The sequence below is a fragment of the Aureobasidium melanogenum genome (assembly GCF_000721775.1).
Source record: "Aureobasidium melanogenum CBS 110374 unplaced genomic scaffold scaffold_4, whole genome shotgun sequence".
Taxonomy (NCBI): domain Eukaryota; kingdom Fungi; phylum Ascomycota; class Dothideomycetes; order Dothideales; family Saccotheciaceae; genus Aureobasidium; species Aureobasidium melanogenum.
The window spans coordinates 381,845-395,601 of record NW_024470056.1 but is presented as its reverse complement, the minus strand read 5'-3'; the positions used below and the strand labels follow the sequence as shown (position 1 = coordinate 395,601).

General features: G+C 51.5%; 7 protein-coding genes across 7 annotated transcripts; 4 read left to right on the top strand and 3 right to left on the bottom strand.

Moving 5' to 3' along the window:
• Window positions 1-793: 793 nt before the first annotated feature.
• M437DRAFT_12863 (uncharacterized protein) lies at window positions 794-1,204 on the top strand (the record flags this gene model as incomplete). Its single annotated transcript, XM_041018682.1, has 3 exons — window positions 794-865; window positions 928-1,034; window positions 1,147-1,204. Coding segments are annotated over 3 exons (237 nt in total), but the record flags the coding sequence as incomplete, so codon positions are not given.
• Window positions 1,205-2,105: 901 nt separating this feature from the next.
• Window positions 2,106-3,314, top strand: M437DRAFT_41989 (18S rRNA biogenesis protein; the record flags this gene model as incomplete). The annotated part of the gene is made up of 1 exon (XM_041020485.1): window positions 2,106-3,314. One exon carries the CDS (start codon window positions 2,106-2,108, stop codon window positions 3,312-3,314), a length of 1,209 nt encoding a protein of 402 aa, XP_040882169.1.
• Window positions 3,315-3,707: 393 nt separating this feature from the next.
• M437DRAFT_82121 (DUF1692-domain-containing protein) lies at window positions 3,708-5,127 on the top strand (the record flags this gene model as incomplete). Its single annotated transcript, XM_041027689.1, has 3 exons — window positions 3,708-4,081; window positions 4,135-4,903; window positions 4,960-5,127. 3 exons carry the CDS (start codon window positions 3,708-3,710, stop codon window positions 5,125-5,127), a joined length of 1,311 nt encoding a protein of 436 aa, XP_040882168.1.
• Window positions 5,128-5,231: 104 nt separating this feature from the next.
• M437DRAFT_42465 (uncharacterized protein) lies at window positions 5,232-5,751 on the bottom strand (the record flags this gene model as incomplete). The annotated part of the gene is made up of 2 exons (XM_041020578.1): window positions 5,232-5,324; window positions 5,353-5,751. The coding sequence occupies 2 exons, from the start codon at window positions 5,749-5,751 to the stop codon at window positions 5,232-5,234; spliced, it is 492 nt and encodes a 163-aa protein (XP_040882167.1).
• A 312-nt stretch (window positions 5,752-6,063) lies between these two features.
• On the top strand, window positions 6,064-6,831 carry M437DRAFT_73081 (uncharacterized protein; the record flags this gene model as incomplete). The annotated part of the gene is made up of 2 exons (XM_041025966.1): window positions 6,064-6,102; window positions 6,154-6,831. The coding sequence occupies 2 exons, from the start codon at window positions 6,064-6,066 to the stop codon at window positions 6,829-6,831; spliced, it is 717 nt and encodes a 238-aa protein (XP_040882166.1).
• A 1,087-nt stretch (window positions 6,832-7,918) lies between these two features.
• On the bottom strand, window positions 7,919-8,768 carry M437DRAFT_63788 (eukaryotic translation initiation factor 6; the record flags this gene model as incomplete). The annotated part of the gene is made up of 3 exons (XM_041024309.1): window positions 7,919-8,552; window positions 8,608-8,679; window positions 8,734-8,768. The coding sequence occupies 3 exons, from the start codon at window positions 8,766-8,768 to the stop codon at window positions 7,919-7,921; spliced, it is 741 nt and encodes a 246-aa protein (XP_040882165.1).
• Window positions 8,769-9,291: 523 nt separating this feature from the next.
• M437DRAFT_42482 (uncharacterized protein) lies at window positions 9,292-12,747 on the bottom strand (the record flags this gene model as incomplete). The annotated part of the gene is made up of 3 exons (XM_041020585.1): window positions 9,292-11,094; window positions 11,147-11,257; window positions 11,314-12,747. The coding sequence occupies 3 exons, from the start codon at window positions 12,745-12,747 to the stop codon at window positions 9,292-9,294; spliced, it is 3,348 nt and encodes a 1,115-aa protein (XP_040882164.1).
• Between the last annotated feature and the right edge of the window lie 1,010 nt (window positions 12,748-13,757).

Sequence of the window (13,757 nt, the reverse complement as noted above, 5' to 3'; positions counted from 1 at the left end):
ACACTGAAAGATGCATCAAATCACTCTTCAAGGACGGCCGCATATTTGTGGACCGACGGTTCATGCAGGTCGCTTGTGGCTAGAGAGCACTTGGCCCACTTACTGCAGTGTCGGATATTATGATGACTGCTCATTGGTGTTGGATGCGAGCAGCATTAGGAACCACAAAATAATGTTCCCACCCAGTTGCCGCTGTGTCCGCAAAGTCATGTCGTGTCATGCCATGAGCTTTCTCCAGCATGTGTTGCCATTCATGACCCCGCCATTCACAAGCCCTAGAAACACACCCGCTCGCACTATCACGAATCAACCTTTACCGGCAGTATTTAGCTTGAGTCTTGGGCTGCAGAGTCGACATTCCACGTGCTCTCGCCTGTCCTCTGTCACCTTTTTTCCATTCCTCACTTTTCTCTCCAGGTCAGTTACTTGCTGGTCAGCGTTTCTTTTCAGTAACACCTACCTCTGAAGGCCCACTGCGCGTTTGTCAATCGTAAGTTGTTTGCACTTCACAACATCAACGCTCACCCACTTGGAGCTACACTTTCAGTCCAAGTGCCCTCCCCCGCTTCCACTTCCCCCAATCCAAGCAACCTACTAGTGAGTTTCTCATCAACCGACGTGTCGCCTGCCAATAATCCTCCCGCTTCGTCATCCTCAACCAAGATCTTGCAGACTCCTCCTAAACTATTATCCTCCAGACTTCACAAAACATCAATCATCATGTCGAAGCTTTTCATTGGGTAACGATCGCTGAACATGCGCAAGTGGCTTTGTGCTAATTTGTACCACCAGCGGCCTTGCCTGGCACACTGACGATGTTGCTCTGCGCACAAAGTTCGAGGAGTTCGGCGTCGTCGAGGAAGCTGTAAGACCTATGCGCACCCGCAACTCCACTCAGAGACACCAATATTGATGCGATATGTTCAGGTTGTCGTCAAGGACCGTGACACTGGACGCAGCCGTGGCTTCGGCTTCGTGCGCTTCTCGAACGAGGAGGAGGCTGATGCCGCAATCAAGGCCATGAACGAGATCGAGTGAGTCACAAGAAACACCATCGACGGATACTCCATTGTGCGCAAACACAACATGCGCATTCGCTTCGGCCTCCCACTTCTCGCATTGGACATGAGGTACTAAACTCTGCAGATTCGACGGTCGTACCATTCGCGTGGACAAGGCTTCTGAGCGCGGCAGCGGCGGCGGTGGTTTCAGCCGTGGCGGCTATGGCGGCGGTCGTGGTGGCTACGGTGGTGGTGGCGATCGTTATGGCGGTGACCGTGGTTACGGTGGTGGTTACGGCGGTGGCTACGGTATGTTCTCTCCGTCTCTTGAAACAAGTCGATCTCAACTGACATTCTCCAGGCGGTGGTCGTGGTGGCTACGATAACCAGCAGGGCGGCGGCTACGGCGGTGGTTCCAGCTGGCGCGGCGGCAACCAGGGCGGCTACGGCGGCCAGCAAGGCGGCTACCAGAACCACGGCGGCGACGGCGGTTACGGCCAGTAAGCGTGCTATCCAGGCACCAAACCACACACATCTCTACGACGGATCATCAAAACGATATGAACATGACGGCCTCAACATGGGTCATTGCGACTTGCCCAAGCTAGCGGAGCATCTCACGGCATATAGTCCAGCTCTCTGACCTCTGCCTCCAGAATTCAGTAATCTCTATAGAATGCCACTCCTCTTTGATTTCCACCTACCTGAGTCTCTCCAGATGTCCTGGCTCAGCCCTGCCAGCCAGATGTTGCGCGTTCGTGATCTCAGGCATTTGTGCCGTCAATACAAACAAACAGTCCTTTCTCGTGGAGAGAGGTCTAATGCATATGGAGATCGGTTCAACTCTGGGCTGATCGGCCAGTACCCATGTTCGAAAGCTGATCTCAGGACCCTGCCATGCCGCGAGCGATGCTTGGAAGTCATGGAATTTGAAAGATTCGAAATTCGAAAAATGCTGCAAGTCTTGGACCCTCTTTGACAGATTGTGGAGAAGCTCCCGCCGCGGGCGGACTTTAGCGTATCAAAACGCCGGACAAGAAAATCTTCCATAGACCGAAGCAAGATTTCTTGAACGACCAAAGGCGGCTCTCACAACACAGCACCATGGCGACTCCGCAACCCACTGCACCGCTCAAATTCAATGGCGCCGGCCACCTTACCACTCGCCTCGTCCTCGCGACTCTTACTGGCCGTCCGGTCCGCATCTCACAAATCCGCGCATCGTCCCATACAAACCCCGGTCTCGCACCGCACGAAGTCTCATTCCTCCGACTTTTAGATGCCATCACGAACGGCTCTGCGATCGAGTTCTCCATGACTGGTACGACCTTGGTATACAAGCCTGGTCTCATTGTGGGCAGCGCTGCAGGCTACGGCGCAAGTGGTGGCGTAGTGAAGCATGAATTGCCTAGAGACTGCACCCGGGGTGTCAGCTGGTTCCTTATACCTTTGTGCATGCTTGCCGCCTTTTCGAAAGCCCAAGTCAACGTCATTTTCACAGGTCCTGGTGTCATCACAAGTGCGACAGACAAGGGCGACGTCAGCGTGGACACAGTACGAACGGCTATCCTTCCTCTCTACAAGAACTTTGGTATTCAGAACAACATCGAGCTTCGTGTATTGAAGCGATCAAATCCTGGACCAGGCGGAAGAGGTGGTGGTGGAGAAGTGCAACTGGTTTTCGGCCACCAGGTCAGACTACCCAAGACGATACACATCATGAACCCTGGCAGAGTCAAGAGGATACGTGGTGTGGCATACGCAACCGGAGTGGCAGGCGCAAACAATGCTAGAATGATCGACACAGCTCGTGGTGTGCTCAACCAGTTTGTTGCAGACACATACATATTCTCGGACGTCTCTTCAGCACCTTTGATCCCAGCTCCGGAAAGGAACAACGCTGCGGCGAAGAAGAAGATCGGAGTTGGATTTGGTCTCAGTCTGGTCGCAGAATCAAATACAGGTGTTTTGTATTCGGCAGACGTGGCCAGCTCGGCAGCAGGTGGTGAGGCGCCAGAGGACATTGGTAAAGCTTGCGCATATCAACTGCTGGAAAGCATCTCGCAAGCAGGATGCGCATCGATTGTGGCCGCACCAACCATGCTCACACTGATGGCTATGGGAAGTGAAGATGTGGGAAGATTGGTTCTGGGCAGAGATGTGCTAGGCACTGAGGAGATTGTGCAGCTGGCACGAGATCTCCGAGTGTTTGGCATGAGCGGCTGGGGCTTGAGAGATGGCAGCAATGCAGGGGACGTGGTTGTGTCAATTGTTGGAAGGGGCGTAGGTAACGTCGGAAGGAAAATTGCATAGAGGTCCGGAACTTGACCCTGGTTTTATATACGATAATGATACCCCATGTTCTTGCGATCAACAGCATTCACAACCAAGTTGAGACTCAAGCATTTATCTAAGATGAAGCTATTTTACCGGTTATCTCCAAAGGACGAGAAAGCCGAACCGAAGGAACGTGCACTCGAACCTCAGGGTCCAGGGCATGTTCATCAGCAGCGAAAGGTGGCTTCAACCACCACAACTCGACTTTCTTGTTGCAGCTCGACTCGACTTTTCCTCGATAGCCGCCAAAGCCTCCGGGCTCGTGAATTGCTTGGATGCTGTGCTAAACTCGTCCCGACCTCCACATTCCTTTCCGTCCACCTCTAGTCTCGTCTCTACGACTCGGACCCAATTCTAGCGAATATCAACATGCCAGTCAAGTCTCGGTTTACGCGTCTGGACGCCTTTACCAAGACGGTCGAAGATGCACGGGTGCGCACGACCTCTGGCGGAATCGTCACTCTCGCCTCTCTGCTCTTGATTCTATGGCTTGTCTGGGGAGAATATGCAGACTACCGTAAAGTCGTTGTACACCCCGAGCTTATCGTCGACAAGGGAAGAGGAGAAAAGATGGAGATCCACATGAACATATCCTTCCCCAGAGTGCCGTGCGAGCTCCTCACCCTCGATGTCATGGATGTCTCGGGAGAAATCCAGACTGGTGTCATGCACGGTGTCAACAAGGTCAGACTTGCTCCTGAGTCGGAAGGAGGCCATGCCATTGAGAGCAAGGCCCTTGAGCTGTAAGATTAGCAGGCATTCCTTCATCCTTATACTTCGTACTGACCTCGATCAGTCACAGCGACGACCCCGCTGCCCACCTGGACCCCGATTACTGCGGAGAATGTTATGGTGCACCCGCCCCTTCAAATGCAAAGAAGGCTGGCTGTTGTAACACTTGTGCCGAAGTCCGCGACGCTTATGCAAGCGTCTCTTGGTCATTTGGAAGAGGAGAAAACGTCGAACAATGTACACGCGAGCACTACTCGGAGCATCTCGATGAGCAGCGCAGAGAGGGCTGCCGTATTGAAGGTGGTATCCGTGTTAACAAGGTTGTTGGCAACTTCCACTTCGCCCCTGGCAAGTCCTTCAGCAATGGCAACATGCATGTCCACGACCTTGAAAATTACTGGGCTGGCGGCAACGGCATTGAACACACCTTCACCCATAAGATTCACCATCTTCGCTTCGGTCCTCAGCTGTCTGATGATGTTGTTGCCAAGATTGGCAAGAAGGGCATGGCCTGGACCAACCACCATGTGAACCCATTGGACGAGACCGAGCACAAGACTGATGAAAAGGCTTTCAACTTCATGTACTTTGTCAAGGTGGTTTCAACTGCATACTTGCCTTTGGGATGGGAGAGAAAGAACTCCATCCTTGACCTGCCCCATGAGCTTGTCGAACTGGGAAGCTATGGTCATGGAGAAGCTGGCAGCATTGAGACTCACCAGTACAGCGTAACGAGCCACAAGCGAAGCCTGGCAGGAGGTGACGACCGCCAGGAAGGCCACAAGGAGAGATTGCACGCTAGAGGCGGTATTCCTGGTGTCTTCTTCTCATATGTAAGTAGATGACCACCATGTTCATTCGCTCTTCCATCAACTGACTTGATTTGCAGGACATTTCACCGATGAAGGTCATAAACCGCGAAGCTCGGAGCAAGAGCTTCTCTGGTTTCCTCGTTGGCGTTTGCGCTGTCATTGGTGGTACGCTCACAGTGGCGGCTGCCGTTGACAGAGCACTGTACGAAGGTACACAGCGTGTCAAAAAGCTGCACACAGGATAGGCTCTGTAGTTGGCAGGTTTCACATTGATCAATACTCTAAATCTAAAGCAAATTCGGCAACGTCAATCATAACACGTGAGATATCATGTCTGTTCAAGACGCAACTAAGCATAGTTACGAGCGCCTTCTAGGACCCAGACTTCTCCGTTGGCGACCTTGTTGGGGATACTTGAAACCTCGATGTTGCCAGGCTGGATCTGGTGTATTCGTTAGTTTGTAAGTGACGGAAGGCGAGGTGAGGCTTGCCAGTTTCTTGCCGTCCTTCTCCTCCCACCAGACGGTATCTCCTCCTAGCGTTTGCACCTTCTGGCCCTCAGCCCAGGGCGACTCTGGTACCACATGGGCCTCGACGAAACGTCTCAGGTTCCTGTGCGCTCTGTCCTCGCCACTCTGACCGTCGTATGCATTCTGGCCCAAGGCAGCATAATCTTGTGGATCCTCCCATGGCTTTCTGGGGAGTTTCGTGATGGCCGAGTTGAGCGGCGCGAGCAAAGTGGTGTTGTGTGAGCCAGCCTCGAGGCGTCTCGACACGGATTCGATATCACGAGTGAAGCCAGCAAAGATGTTGATGTTGCGTTCTCTGCCCAGAACATCGGAGATGGTTACTGCGCCGCTGCCTGCCATGACGTCGTGGGTTGTTCCTGGGAGGATAATCTTTGCCTGTGTGTCGGGCGCGTTAGGAGAGAACAACCTGGCAGAAGTCGCGGTGATCAAGCAAGCGGCAACGAGAGAGGTGGTGAAGGTTGTGCGGGCTCTCATGATTGTAGGATAAGTTGGTAGAGATGGTGACGGAAATCAAGGTGGTTCGTGTCTGGCTGCACTCCACACGTCGGTACGTTTCTTGGCATCTCGTGCGCCAGCAGGCGCGTGACTATACCATCTTTCCTTCCCTCCAACACGATCAGTCTTCTACGCCAACGGCATGAGCCCGGCGTCATGTCGACTCAATCACTACGCATACCAACGGTGACAGAGGTGAGCAGTGACCAATCCAAATCAAATCGCGGCCTAGACTGATGTCTACAGGATGACTTGCGACTCTTCCACGACAAGCATTTTTCTGGTTTGAGCTCTGAACCCTCCAACAGGCACCACGATGCTCATGTAGATCTCGAACAAGACTTTGACGATGATGGTCTTGGCTACTACTCCGACGGTGTCAAGCGTACACTCACCGATGATCAAATTGCCATGTTCAGACACAGTGAGATCCAAACTCTTCTACGAGAGCGCAGGCGGAAACGCGAAATTGCCGAAAGCGAATCGAGCCAAAACGTGCCCAGCAAACTCACTCAGCCGGTAGGTGACATGAGTACACCAGACACAGCCGAAGACTCTGTAAGCCAGCGCTCTGCAAGCACCTCAGAATCCCAAGGCCTGGGTAAGCGAAAATGGCAAAGGTTCATCGATACGTCAGAGACGAACCCAGAGTACTTGACTCACCGCAGAATTGCCCGCGAGTTGGATGAGCAAAAGGCAAGTTCTATCGACCTGGCATATGGCGATGAAGAATCTACATCTTCAGTTGTCGAGAAGCAACCAAAAGACCCTTCAAGTTCACAGACTCGTCGAAAGGAAGTCTCGTATGATGAGGCAAATAAATCTACACCAGCACAACCGCCCTCAAAACCTTCTCAAAAACCAAAGTTCATCTGGCCAACACTGGGAGCTAAGGATGATTCGAAAAATGGACCCACTGCATAGAGCACAATTGCAGAATGAGTGAAAAAGCGTGTAAGTAACACCAGCCCCCGTCCATCATATCCCTGCCGTGATGAGACATCATCCTTAGACCGATGGCTGCGTGGGACAAGCCATGGTCGACGCTGTGTTTAGTTCTTAAGGCCAGAACCAGTGTTCTGACCACCACGAAGTCGCTGGGGACTTTAATCTTCTCTCTGATTGTTTTGTTGTCTTTGTCTGAATTCACTCAACTCTCTGTTCATACAAGATACTGACGAGATCTCAGCAGATCAATAACCTTGATTCGATACAGCACGAAGGGCTTCCTGAGGTAGATATCATTGAGAAGACGTGGGATAATGTCACGTATAAACTTGCTTCTGTAACGCTTACTTGAAAAACATTTCTGAATCACACTGGCTTCGAGGATGTTATTGTCTCAGATGCGCTTGCTACTCCACATGCACCTGAGTGAACAAGTTCAATAAAGATTTACAGAAACCTTTGTCGACGACAACACTGCAACATCATTCAAACATCCAGTCAGGGACTATAAATAGTCGAAAGAGAGCTGCCTGTCTGGTTGTTGGGACTTCTAGAGAATGTAGTCAAGATGGGTACTTATTAGTCGGGTAGAACAGGGTGATAGTCACAACAGGAGCTTTATGGCTGAAATATATCAACTATCCTGTTCATTTTGTAAAGGCACACAATGCATAAACATGAAATGCTACGCAGAATGCAAGATAGGAAACACGCGAGATAGAAAGGGTCAGATATGCAAGATCTTGATGGACCAAGCCAACTTTTATCTGATCTCAAAAGGGTATCTAGCACGCAACTGTGCGGCTTCCGCGAACATATGTCAACGCATCCATATCCTCTGTTCCACCACGTCCACCACCGCATGGTCATTTTGCACCATTCGGTATTACGGCCATATGTGGCGTGTGGGCCGGTCTTGTCCATTGCGTGCGCGTTTGAGGCATATTGGGCGCAATCAAGACGAAGAGCATCGACTGAATGCAGGAGCGCAGGCATATTCGAGTTGAAGACCAATGAACCCGGGAAGCTCTCTTTTTGGTGTTTCAGCAAAACGACTATGCATCTAGTAGAAGGACTCGACCATGGTGTCCTTGTTGGTGGTGTTGATGGCCGAAGGACCCATACCCTCGCCAAGCTTGAAGATGGACTCGACAACGCTGAGCTCAGTGGCAGTGGTATCCAAACCGGTGACGGCCATCCAGTCGTTGACGACCATACCAGCACCGACGACGGGCGAACCTCTGTTGACGGAACCGGCGACAAGAGGGACCTGCAGCAGCGAACTCAACTCGTCCTGATCCTGGATGCTGGTCTTGGGGTGAACAATACCACCAGCATTGCTCAAGCTCATGTAAGAGCCAACAAGCACGTTGTCAGCAATTGTCTGTCTGAAAACCTCGACACCCAGAACGTCGGCAATGATCTCCTCGGTCTCGCGCTCCAAATCAGGGTGAACGAGGGCGACGTGGTCGTTGCAGCAAATGACATTGCCGAGGGCAGAGAGACGCTCTTCGATACGTTGAATCTTGACGTCGTCGGGTATGCTGTTGCGCAAATGTTGCAACTCTTGGTCCGATGTGCTGGTAGGAACGAGCAGACCTCTGCGGTTACCGGCTGTGAGACGACCAATGATGCGAGTGCCGGCGATAGTGGTGTGGCAGATTGGGATGACGTCCTGAAGTTCGGCCTCGAAGACACTGCATTATTTGTCAGTCTCGATGGTTGCGCGCCGTCAAATTCGCCCATTATTACCTGTAGAAGTTCTCAGAAGCGCCGACGGCAACGAGGGCGTAAGAGTTTGTGAGGGTAGAGAAGACACCAACCCTGAGCGATCAATTAGTATTCTCGCGGGTCGAGTCTTTTCGTTTCGCTGCTCACTCGTTGGAGTTTTCGAATTGGGCGCGGACAGCCATGATGTGGTACTGGTTACTGCTGTTTAGGGTGAAGAGTGCGGTGGCGCGGGCGAGAGTGGTTGGTATACGAGAAGGAAGGCGAAGTCAAGAGTGGGTGTAGTTTCTTGCAATTCTCACATGTTCTTTGCCCGCATTTTTGTACGAGGACGTCAGGGAAAGCTCCAACGCCCGCGCTTTCCTCTTTTCGGACACGCCATTGACTCAGTCTGCTTCGGCCAATCACCATCCAACGTCTCCTCTATCATCTTGACTCACCTTTTACCATCTACACTGCAATTGGACACCTGAGGGTCAACAAGAGTTAGGCGGCTGCTGGTCCGCTGGTGAGTACTAATTTCATTGGTTCATCACAGTCACTCGCTGCCTTCTGACAACCAATCGCACGCGAGCTTGTAGTGTCGAGACTTCTGTAGTCTGTAACATGAGCGAAACAAAATGAGATTACTTTTCTTGCTTGTAGTCAAGATCACTATGTTTGTCAAGCCAAGTAGGCGCACTATCGCTTATCCATCATTTCCATCAATCATCGAGGTCCTTGATAATGCTGAAACTCTCGGTGCCCAAGACTCTGGTTCCGCCTCCTCCTTCCATCATGCTGCTGGTATTGTGCAAATGCTGGCCCGGCATTGTTCGTTACCGGTTGTCCATTGGGTCCATATCGGGGATCATGATTAGCCGGGAGTATAGGCTGTCCTCCGTACTGTGGTCCATACGCTGGTGGCGTTGGTGGAGGTCGAGATGTTATAGGTGGGTACCCGCCTTGTTGCTGAGATGGAGGTGGAAGATTGTGAGGCCCACCATAGAACGGAGGCGGTCCTTGACCTTGCTGCATTGGTCCTCCAGGCACTCCTGAAAATCCTCCTGGCGGTGCGTATGGTGTGATTGGAGGGTATGGGCCTCGTTGTTCATAGGCATATGGCGGCGGCGGTGCTGGAGCCGCTCCATATATAGGTGCCGGACCATACGGTCCTGATTGCGATGGAGCGTTAGAAAAGCCTGGCAGTGATGGTGGAGGAGCTGGTGCATAGCTTGTGTGTCGAGACTCCGATGTACTGTAAGGGCCGGTTCCACCAAGACCACTCGATGGTCTCGGGTGGATGCCAGGTAGACTGGGTTGAGAGGGCGCTGTGCTGGTTGTACTCGCCCTTCGGTCCAGTGGGTTGTAGTTCCGACTCCGAGGCCAAGGTCCGTATAGAGACTTCTTAGGTGCAGGCATCTTGCGTGGCTGAGGATCGTCGAGATCACCAGGTCTGTCAAGCAGTGGACCGAAAGAATCTGACGTGTTCCTTAGTGTCTGTTGTAAAGGTTCCAGAGTAGTCGAAGACCCTGTCAACGACGGCCGAGATTCTCTTTCTTCCGTCTTCGCGTTATCCGCACCGTTGCTAGATTGCTCTGTTGTTGGAATCTGCTGTACCCCTGCTTTGGGAGCAAATTCAGCTTTGCCTTGTGAGTTGGTCTTGATGCTGTTCACGGCGAGGCTTGACCAAAAATCGGTAGCAACGGGTTTCGATGGTGTGGGTAGTGACGAAGACGTGGTTACTGGTTGCGGTATTGACTCCGCGTGCGATTGTGATGCCACAACTTGGCCTATGGGTGGAAGCTGCGGAAGTCCTGATTGAGGCCTTTGCTCTTGTTGCTCATGCTGTGTGCTTCGTGGGAAGAGAGGAGCAGTTTGTGTTGTCGACGGCTCAAGCACAGCTTGACTGAAACTGATAGGTGTACTTGTTGGCAGGCGTGTCTCAGGAACAGGTTCTTCCAGAGTCTTCGCCGGTGTATTGGTCGAAGGAGCTGCTGTAGCAACACTTCCAGCACGAGACATGCTGGGTCTGGGCACGCTTAGATTATCCTGTCGTGAGGGTACGTCTGACGGGACATCTTTCTGAGGTATCGATGTGTTCTCAAACTGTGCAGGTGTTGCAGTGTTGGTAGTAGCTGATGCTTCAGCCAGCATTAGCAGACCGAGTGCCTCGTTGTTTGGTATGACTGGAATTGCTGGTGGGGCCTCAACAATCGGTACAGGAGGTGGCCTTGCAACCTCTTCTGCAGCTTCTCCCAGAGCAGCAAGAAGTTCTCTCATCTTTCGCTGAGCATCCGCTGCTTCTCGAACAACAGGATCAAAGGTGGTAAATGGTCGAGGGTCTTCAAGAGCAGATTTCTCGTCGTGCTGGACATGTTCACGAGCAAACAAATGCCGTTCATACATCTCGTTGAACAATCTCTCGGTCTCCAAGGCAGGTCGACTTCGCCAGTGGTATTCAGGGCCCAGAATACCTCGGAGGGCACCTTTAGCTGTGACTCGTCGGAGTGAGGGAATGACATCGTCACCCTGCGACGAAGAGTCAGCATATTCCGGCAAGTTCAAGCCTTTGTGTACGAACCTCGTCATCACTATAGTCATCATCTTCGGCCTGCTGCTGTTGACGCAAAGTGTTGAGAAAGTCGTGCTGCAAGCGCACAAGCATATCGTCTCTGATGTTCAGGGCAACGTGCTACACAACTGGTCAGTATGTGACATTGCAAGAAACCTCATAGCGATGGTGCTTACCTCAAAGTTTCTCCTCCGCATCGCCGTCTGTTCTGCTAGTATGTCGTCCAATCTCTGTTTATTGAGATCTTTCTGTTTCTGAATCCAAGCAAGACGACCTTCAAAATTTTCATCAAGGCCGTTCTTGACGATCGGATATTCTGAAAAGGTTGTGTGCTCTTCAGGACTTTTGTGGATGCTGCCGAGACTTCGCTTCGCGAGCTCAGCAAGGATGGGCTTCAAATTCTTCGCCACTGCCCGGTATGCCATACGTAAATGCAACTGCCTGCGTAGGGCAGCCTCAACCTTTGGGTTGGCATGAGGAGCTCTGCGTCTTCCTGGTAGACGTTTGACCGGCTTATCGCCATCTTGACTTGCTGCCAGTGCGCCTCCGACAAGAACTGAGGCCGATTGCTTAGTTGGCGATTCTTGATCCGCATTCGAGTCTTGATTTGAGCCGGTTGGGGAGGCTGCAGCAGACACGACGGGCGTAGGATCGAGCGTTGCTATGCCAATTTGTTTAGGCAAGGCCAGTTCATCCCGTGAATTGTCTAAGTCTTCATCGTAGCCGCGCTCTGCGTCGTCTCCATCCAATCCTGCTTCTAGCTTCTCTTCCTGGGAGTTTGTAGATTCTTGCAGAGCAGCGTTGTCTGGATGAGTATCGCCTGGCTGCTCTGTAATGTCGTCTGGTACAGATACTTGCTCTGGCTGTTGATCTGGAAGATCCTGTGCTCCATTTCCAGAAGCTTCAACGTCATGCATACTGTCATCTTCGTCGAAGCTGCCCGCTGCACCGTTTGCAATACCGTCGATACTATTGTCTAACGCTTCTTTGTGATGCTCGTTCGCAGAAAGTTGCGAATCATCAAAACTTTCTACCGTGTCCTTTGGATCATCTTCTGCAGCATCTGCATCACTGTCTACGGAGTCCTCGTCGTCTTCCTCGGCAGTATCCTGGTCCTGGGATGAATATGACGACCTTTTGGCCTTCCTCGGCGGCTGCTTTTTCGTGGCCGGAGAATGTAGAGCTCGCTCGAACTCATCCATGCTTTTGATAGGCTGAGCTACCGAGATGTTCTCAGCTGTGACATCTGATGTTCGTTTCCTCTTCCTGCGAGGCACAGGCGACGATTCGGCAATTGAATGGAGATTGCCACCAGACATACTCCTTGTAGAGGGCCTGGAGGACGATGATTGAGAGGTATAGACAGCTCCGGTTGGCGTTGACTTGGATACCATTGAGACTCTTCTTCGCTTGGGATATCTGTCGCCTTCATTTTCCATAGCGGCCATCGGACTGATTTGTCCGTTAGAGTAGAGAGAACCCCGGCGACTTGATCCCCCGTTAGAAGAAGCAGCCTTAGATGCGGCACGTGTAGTCATATGTAAGGGTTCTGTTGGCTGCAGGCGCGATGGCTTCTGCGGCGTGGCAGCTCGTTTTCGCCTGAGCTCCATTATGGCCGCAGGCTACCACCATATTGGATTACTGAGATGATCGATAGAGGAGATTGAAAGACTTACGAATAAAAAGATATGGAAGCTCCGGTCCGCGTGTACTGGATTGGTGCGACGCAGAAGCCTTTTGCTAGATACGTGTCAGCACTTAATTGATGCTAAGGAAATTAGGCCACGTCGAAAAGTTTGACATAGTGTAGGAGTAAGAAATGCAGAGGAGCGATCTGAACTTGACGACTGATAAAGTCATGTGCTGTTGGAAGAAATCACAGCCTGCCGGTTGCAAAGCAACAACAAGGAGACCGAGGAACATGAACAACGTGATTTAGACAAAATGTCAATGAAGATGACACGCCGAACCAATCCGTAGACAGCAGCATAGTCGACAGGATACAGCGACAATAAGGTATCGGAAGATTTACTCACTTTGAATGGTCAAATTGGTCGAGATGATGTTGCTTTTGTGCAAAACTTGATCGGCCCCAAAAGAGACAATTTGCAAGAACGAATAGATAGGTGAAGAGAATACAAAACGAACATATATGAGTAGGAACACAAGATGGATCAAGGAGCAAAGCCAGTCGACTTTTGCAAGGTCTTGATCATGAATAACATATCGAAGTCTTCTCTCACCTGGACACACACACACCTTGAGCCTCCAAAGCGAGTTATGCCCAGCCAATCATATATCGGCTACTTCACTAGCGCCATATCTGGAAGCCGACGGCTCCACCCGAACTCCTTGACGTGGTCAGAGACAAGCCATACCCGATTCACGTTTTGAAATGCAGCTGCTATGGAAGCAGTAGATTCATGGAACCGAGTGCATGTATAAGGGCCCTCCAGATGATTGTGTTGAGAACCATGAAGCCGTCCGCATCCAACGCGGCAAAACTCGTAAAGACCAGACACGGTTTCGCGTGCTTTGACTATTCGTGGAGATAAATGCAACAGCGGCTCTTTGCATATTCTACTCTTCGAGACGCCATTCTCACGACAAAAATGAAAAA